The 8,132-nt window shown below is 36.2% G+C and overlaps 1 protein-coding gene across 1 annotated transcript; it reads right to left on the reverse strand.

Moving 5' to 3' along the window:
• Positions 1-983: 983 nt before the first annotated feature.
• LOC110037175 (peroxisomal fatty acid beta-oxidation multifunctional protein-like) lies at positions 984-7,867 on the reverse strand (the record flags this gene model as incomplete). Its single annotated transcript, XM_020741758.1, has 8 exons — positions 984-1,814; positions 2,208-2,510; positions 2,796-2,851; positions 2,958-3,039; positions 3,115-3,182; positions 3,277-3,333; positions 3,413-3,475; positions 7,757-7,867. Coding segments are annotated over 8 exons (926 nt in total), but the record flags the coding sequence as incomplete, so codon positions are not given.
• Between the last annotated feature and the right edge of the window lie 265 nt (positions 7,868-8,132).

Here is an 8,132-nt window from a genome sequence, read left to right on the forward strand (position 1 = left end):
AGGTCACTGCTCCGATGCATGTCATCACCTCATAAGGTTCAAAGTATCTCGGTGAAACTTTCTCGCTCCTTCTAACCAATGTTTTCTGTTGGTAGGGTCTCTTCTTCAAGTAGACCATGTACCCTAGTTCGAATTGCGTCTCTCTCCTGTGTTCATCCGCTTTCCTCTTTATGATTTGTTGAGCCTTCAGAAGACGCCCCTTGAGCTCCGCTAGTATCCTGTCCTTCTCCTCCAAGTACTGATCAACGTTGGATATATAGGTGGTGTAGTGCTATGCCCATAATGTATCAAGTAAGGCGAATCCTGCCCTTACATTATCTTGAAAAGGCTTGTTTGTGCTGCAGTGTGGTGCAAAGTATTATACCAATAGTCGGCCCATGCAATCCACTTAGCCCATAACTTCGATGTATCAGATACAAAACAACACATGTATGTCTCCACACTCCTGTTGACCACGTCCATCTGCCCATCGGTCTAGGGATGATAGTCGGTGCTCCTTTTAATGACAACCCTTTACAACCTAAATAGCTACTTCCATAAATGGCTGAGGAACACCTTGTCCCTGTCCGATATAGTTGATTCCGACACTCAGTACAAACTGACCACTTTCTGGCTAAACACCGCTGCAACTAAGATCGCAGTGTAGGGATGTCGTAAGGGAATGAAATATGCATATTTAAGCGATCCACGACCACCATAATTACCGTGAACTCTTATGACCGTGGCAATCCCTCGATAAACTCCATCGTCACTTCTATTGGTTGTAGTATTCCCCTGGTGTAGTGGTCAAGTACTTGTGCCGCTGACACACATCACATTTTTCCACCATGTCCTCCCCGTCTCTGCGCATCCCCAGCCAATAAAGCTCTGCTGCCAGATGACTGTAGGTTTTTTGCACCACTGAATGTCCCCGAATAACACTAATAACTTCTAATGATAATTTTTTTTTTTTTTTTTTTTTTTATCAACAATCCAATCGCATGTATATCCTTTTTTTGGCGTGGTGGGTTTGAATATTAAGGTCATCATGAGCACCATTTTTCATATAAAGGTAGGCTTAGCACTCGCTGTAGATGTTTTCTATGTAGGGGAGATGTTGAGAGGTTTCCAAAATGAACACTAATATGACTTGAGCTGAATAATTGAAATAAACACAGGCAAAAGAAAATGATGAAAATCATTAAAAAATACACTCAAGCACACTTTTCTTAATACGATGAAGAAATTGTGTTCAAATAAATTTTCATGTACTCATGCGTGCATTTCTTAGCAATTGTGATTGTAATAATCATGGTATCTCACTAAACAGACCATACGTGCCCTTTTGGGTGTGGCAGGAAGAACCAACACTTCCTATAGATGCCTTGTATTAGGGTGATGCTAGGCGTCCGCCCAAATTTTTGGTGAACAAACTCCAAGAACAATAAAACTAAAATGAGTATTTGGACTAAAATGTGACAAAAATAAAGTTAAATTTTTGCAGGAGCCCCAATATGAATAATGAATTCTTGTTACTATCAAATGTAACATCAATTCAGATTGCTATATGTTGAGAAACTTTGTTCAAAGATTGACTGGCAATGATAAAAATTAGTTTGGATCTCAAATCAAAAAGGTTTCTGAAAATTTCACTTAGCACTGAGAAAACTGCCGCATAGCAATAAGGTATAAAATCGTATGTCAACAATAATCGTGTGTATCAGAATGAAAAAGACAAAAATATGTACCTTGGAAGTTGCACGTTCCGCGAAAAAGGCATGGATAAGACTTCTTGAAGTTGTTGTCAATATTATCTCCTTAAAAAGTCTCGCCTCCTAAGGGCAGTAAATTTAATTAGTACATTAATAAAGTTGTGGAAAACAAGTGAAATCAATACATGGCACCCGAGACATGAAACTTCTGTCGACACAAAATGGCACGTATGGTACAAAGAAGTTGAAGTGGTCCAAGTCTAATATTCTATCCATTAAAACCTAGGAATTAACTTACAGACCTTTTGATATATTATGGAACTCAGGAACAAATTATAGAAACTAATAGCAAGAAATGCACAAAATCAATCATTCTACTGCTCGAGTCTTTCAGCTGAAGGATGACAATCATAGTACCTTAGGATGTGACATAGTGTAAATTAATGCAGGAGTTAACAAAAATACGAACTCCCAATGACAAGCAAAGTAAATTGATGTGAAAGTAAACGCACTTACTTTCAAGACACCTGCATATCCCCCAAAAATTATGCCCTCCTCAATTGCATCGAGGCAGACTTGATTCTGTGGCATGTTTGGAGCGGTCTTCTTAGCCTGTTGTCGAGAAGAATACAGCATCTCACGTGCTTCAGAAAGAGAGGCAAGTTTATCGGTCCGCTTAAGTGAGTTAATCCAAGGTTTGCTCCTTTCAGCAATTTCTAATGCCCAACGTCTTGAAACGTTCAACAAATTCTCAGGAGAAGTGATAGCATCAATAAGGCCATACTTCATTCCTTCTTCAGCACTTATGGACTTCGATAGCTGCATAATGTTGTTACAAAAGAAAAGGAAAAAATGAGAACAAAGATAGGTATTTGTGTATAACTAGCATCAGGAATTAGCCAAACTGCCGAGCATTTGAAGTTCAAAGTGAAAATTAAAATAAATGATTGCGTTACTTTAATTAGAGAATTTAACCATGACATCATTTTTCATGCCATAACAATTCCCCCATGATTTTTCACATTTTATTTTAATTTTTTGAAGGTAAAATAGGGACAGGTGTGTGCAGAACTACTAAACTATTAAGTGCCAAAGTTCACTTACCAACATCATTTCTATAGCCTTCGACAGCCCCACAAGCCTAGGAAGACGCTGGGTGCCTTCAAAGAATTGAGATATCAGAAGTAAGAATGTTTGCAAGATATTGGATCAAATAGCATTAAAGTTTCTGAAGCTCAGTTTGCGACCAATAAGCATCATCACTACCTCCAAAGCCAGGAATAATACCAAGAGTCAGCTCCGGCAATCCAAACCGAGCATCTGGAGTGGATATTCGAGCATGACAACTCTAAACCAAAGGCACACCATAAACAAAATAGGACATGGAAAATGATATTAAAAAAATAAAGCTCAAGAATCAAACCATTGTCAACTCCAAACCACCTCCAAGTGCAAGTCCTTGAATGGCCGCAACAGAAGGCTTTTTAGCATCTGAAGATGGCAATACACAACAACACATATGATTAGAAAAGTTTAAATGATTACAGAACATGATCGAGATAATTACAAGTAGAAGAGTCAAGACCTTCAATAGTGTTAACAAGCAAATCAATTGATTCATCAGGCAAAATAGACACATCCCCTGCCAAGTAAAAAATATATATGAAGAATAAAAAGAAATCGGTAGGACTGAAAGCTTCGGCTAAACATAACTCACTTACCAGTCTTGTGAACTTCAGTGAAAACATTGATGTCAAAACCAACTGAAAACTTTCCACCATCACCTACTCATAAGCAATAACAATCAGTAAATTTCACATACCTAGAAAACATTGCATGCTCAATACTTTTATTGTTAAAGAAACTATAATGATATAAATATTGACTAGTAAACCAACCTAAATGGATATGTCTTATGCCAAAGTTGATTTAGAATTTTTAACAGTTTAGGTAACAAGAAAAAAATTTTGGATTCTGCAGTCATTGTACACCACCTTATCCAAACGTGCATCATACCAAAGGCATTATTGAACTAGTAATGGATTTTTCAATATCAAATCGTTCTTCAATGCAAAATAGCTGTTTATAATGGATGCTCCCATACAGTACTTAACATACTTTGTACCATAACCTACTATGGAAAATAGAATTACAGTAGTAGTAGGAACTTCAACTACTGATTCTGTGAAAAGAATCCCGTCCCTTGGCAAAAGGTTAGCGTGTGAAATTTACTAAGCAAATCTTACCTCATAAGCTGCAGCTTAATAAATTAAGTCTAGAAGGAAATCAGGTGTGTCCCATCCAAGTCACAGGACTTTACATAAATAAGAGAAACGGTTGAAATTCAGAATAAACATTTTTTGTCAATGCATTCTAACATTTACCGCCAAGATATAATAAATATTCATAAAATAAAATTAAAAAAAAATAATAACTAGAAAATGGAACAGTTGTTTATATTTTCTAACACTAAGGCAGGATGCCCATAAATTTTGTGTCAGAAAGAAATCTTAGGGCATGGGTACACAACAACTGAATGAAGGAGAGTCCCAAGCCCACAGCAATCAGACCAAGGCAAGCCCAAGGCTATGTGCTTAATAAAAGGAAATTAAAGATTCAAAATATCAATGAATTTCTACAATCTATCTTCAGTCCTCCAATTCTGCCTCGCTAGCATGTGCTAGGACTTTGAGTCTAATTTTGTCACGCGTAAAATTTATATGGTAGTTCTAGAACAAAAGCAAATTATTCTTTTATTTTTCGATAAAATCAGGTTAAACAATTTTGTTACAAAATTTCTTATTTTAGATAGCTCAAAGTCAAAATGCAAAATTGATTTAGATTTAAAATCTTCTGGTTAAAATTCTATGAATTTATATAGGCGGTTTTAGAATAAATGACTTTTTTATGGGAAGTTAAATTTTTTTTATAAAGTTATTATTTAGGACATCTCTTAGTCAAAATATAAAATTGATTTAGACTTGAAATCACACGTTAAATTCATATGAATGCATACAAATAACGACTATTTGTTGGGGCATTTGTTCAAGGGTTATGTGTTGGGTTATTTAGGGCTTGTATGACAACTGAAGAATTTAGCAAAATCCTGTAAATCCAGATTTACTGCCCGTTTGGCGAGGATTAAAATTGCGGAGCGGTGTTTTTAAAATGCCGCCATCCTGTTTGGTTAACACATTTGGGCAACTTTTATCTAAACGCAGGTTTCGATTGTTTAATAGACGGTGCCGCTAGATTGACACCATGATGTGAGTTGAGTTCTCGCTTTTACCCCACTGCCCTTGACGCGAGCCCTAAGGAGGATCTACCTCGCTCTCGCCTCTCTCCCTCTCACCTCCCTCGACCTCTCTCGCTCGCTCTCGGTAATCTCCTGTTGCTCTCGCCTTCCTCTTCCTCCCTTCTACAGTGTGTAGTAGTTATTCCTATGATAATTTCGCTTTCTCCATGCAATTTTAGCTTTCTTCCTGCGAAAATGGGTTTTTGATTTGTTTAGGGTTTACAGAGAATTTGATTTGTTCTTGAGCATTATTATAGAGATTTGCTTGTTTGTGGAGGGAGTTCCGTGAGGTGTGCTTGTTTAGGAGCATTGGAGTATTTGTTTTGGAGCATTTGGTTCAAGTAGGAGCAATGACCGATGAAGCGAGGTACAAGGTGGAGAAGTTCAACGGTTTGAACTTTGTGTTCTGGAAACTACAAATTGAAGATTAGTTGAATCAAAAGAAATTATATCTACCGTTGGAAATAATCACCAAGAAACTTGAATTGATGACTCTGGAAAAATGGGAAGTTCTTGATTGAATAGCTCAATGTCTGATCCATCTTTCATTTTCTTCATCTGTTGCTTTTAACATATTGAATGATAAAATTATTGTGGATCCCACGGAGGCATTGACAAGAATATATGAAAAACCTTCAGCGTCAAATAAAGTTTTTTCAATAAATAAATTATTCCATATGAAAATAATTGATGGTAGTTTGGTGGTTGAATACTTGAATAATTTCAATATTGATGACGAGGTCAGCGCACTATTAATTCTATCTTCATTGTCAGACGGCTGAGATGGACTGATCACGATGGTGAGTAACTCTTCAGGTAATTTAAAAGTTAAACTTTGATAGCATCATGAGATGGCTGCTGCACAAAGAAGTTTACAAGAAGGCGAGCAGTAAATCTTCAAATTCAGGAATCTGGATAGGAATACAGACAGAGACAGATTCAAGTCTAGAAAAAAGTCTAGATCAAGAAGACGAAATGATAGAGAAGAATGCTAGAAACTGCATGAAGTAATGTCATTTAAAAAAAGACTATAAAACTCCAATAAAGGTTGATGGTGGAGGATAATACAAAAATCTCTACAAATGTCTCCACAAGTGAAATCTAAGATGACTCGTTTATATTATCTTTAGTCAGCACTAAATCTTGGATAATACAACTAGAAGTCACTTTTCATGTTTGTCTCAACAAAGAAGTGTTTAAAAACTACACTCAGAGTGATGTAGTGAAGGTGTATTTGGGAGATAATAATATTTGTAGTATTGTAGAAAATGATGATGTTGATATCAAGCTTTCAAATAGAATAGTCTGGAAACTAAGTGGAGTTAGACATATTCTGAGTTTGATGTGAAATTTAATCTCTTTGAGTAAGCTTACAAGATCAGGTTGTGTGACTACTTTCACAAGTGATTCGTGGAAGATGACTAAGAGGTAATGGTGATCTGAGGTTTAGGAGTTATTAGGCTGTAGAAGGGAACAAACAAGTTCACTGTTCCAAGGATACCACAACATAAAAGTGTGGCTAAGCGCATGAATAAAATCATCATAAAGTGTGTAAGAAGTATAAGGTTGCATATAGACTTGCCAAAATAATTTTGGACAGAAGTTGTGAACACTGTAGTTTATCGGATAAATCATTGTCCTTCAGTACTTTTGAATGAAGGTTTATCTGAGGAAGCTTAGAGTGAAAAGGAGGTAAATTTATCTCACCTGAAAGAATTTGATTTTTCAGCATATGTTCATGTTGATGCAAAATCCAGGAGTAATCTTAACTCAAAATCTGTCCAGTGCACTTTCATGAGATATGATTCATAAGAATTTGCTACTAATTATAGAATTACCAGAATCAGAAGTTATAAGGAGCAGAAATGTGATATTCAATGAAATTGAGATGTATAAGAATAAGAACATAATTTAGGATTGTTCATTTGCAACTTCCAAAGAGTCGTCCAAATATGTTCCAAATATGTTGAGATAGAAGATAATGGTGATCACGAAAATGAAGAAAGAATTTGCTCAATTTGATGAAGCATAAGAAGTTGCCCAAATATCTGTTATTGAAGTCAATAGTTCAGGGAGAATCAAGAGTCTAACAAAGAGGTATTATCTTATTTTGTACTATTATTTGCTAACTAACAATGGTAGATCAGAGTGCTATGAATAGACCACTCAAGTTGAAGATTTAAAGGAGTGAGAGTTTGTCATGAATGAAAGGAGTGAGAGTTTGTCATGAATGACGAGATGCTGTCATTGAGGTCAAATCAAACTTGGGATTTGACGAAATTACCATATAAAGAGAATTGTACAACAAATAAGTCTACAGGTTGAAAAGTGTCAAATGGTTGCAGGCACTACAAGGCAAGACTTATTGTGAAGAGTTTCAACATAAGGAATGAGTAGACTATTCTGAGATATTTTTCCTGACAACCATCAGAGTTGTGTTGAGCTTGATAATTACATCTAAAGCAAATGAATGTAAAGACAGTCTTCTTATATGTTGATCTGGAAGAGGAATTGTATAAGGTGCAACCGCAGGATTATGAGATTCCGGGAAAAAAATTGGTCTGCAGGTTGAAGAAGAGTATTTATGGTCTAAAGCATATCCCAAGGCAGTGGTATGGGAGATTTGACAGATTCATGTCAGACAGTTAGTACATGAAGCGTCAGACAGACCACTGTACTTCATCAGAAATTTTGATAATTATTATATTTTATTTCTTTTGTGTGTGAATGACATGTTGATTGCAAGAGCAAATATAAAAAAATCAGGGACCTGGAGAAGCAGTTATCAAAAAAAAATTTGCTATGAGAAGATCTTCACTATGAGAATCGTCAGGAACAGGAGCACAGATATAGTGCTCAGGCAAAGCATCTTGCGAAGGTACTACAAGATTTTAACATGACTGAGGCAAAATCAGTGCACACCTCTTGAGTAGTCACTTCAAACTAGTTAAAGAACTATTGTTTTAGTCTGAAGCAAAGCTAGCAAAGATGGGAAAATCTTTGAATGTTTCAATGGTTGGAATTCTGATGTATGTTATGATATATGTATGAGACAATATATTGCACATGCAGTGAGAGTGGCCGACAAGATATGGACAATCCGGGCAAGCGTCATTGGGGGCGATGAAGTAAATTCTCAAATATTT

The sequence above is a fragment of the Phalaenopsis equestris genome, unplaced genomic scaffold, assembly GCF_001263595.1.
Source record: "Phalaenopsis equestris unplaced genomic scaffold, ASM126359v1 Scaffold216341, whole genome shotgun sequence".
Taxonomy (NCBI): Eukaryota; Viridiplantae; Streptophyta; class Magnoliopsida; order Asparagales; family Orchidaceae; genus Phalaenopsis; species Phalaenopsis equestris.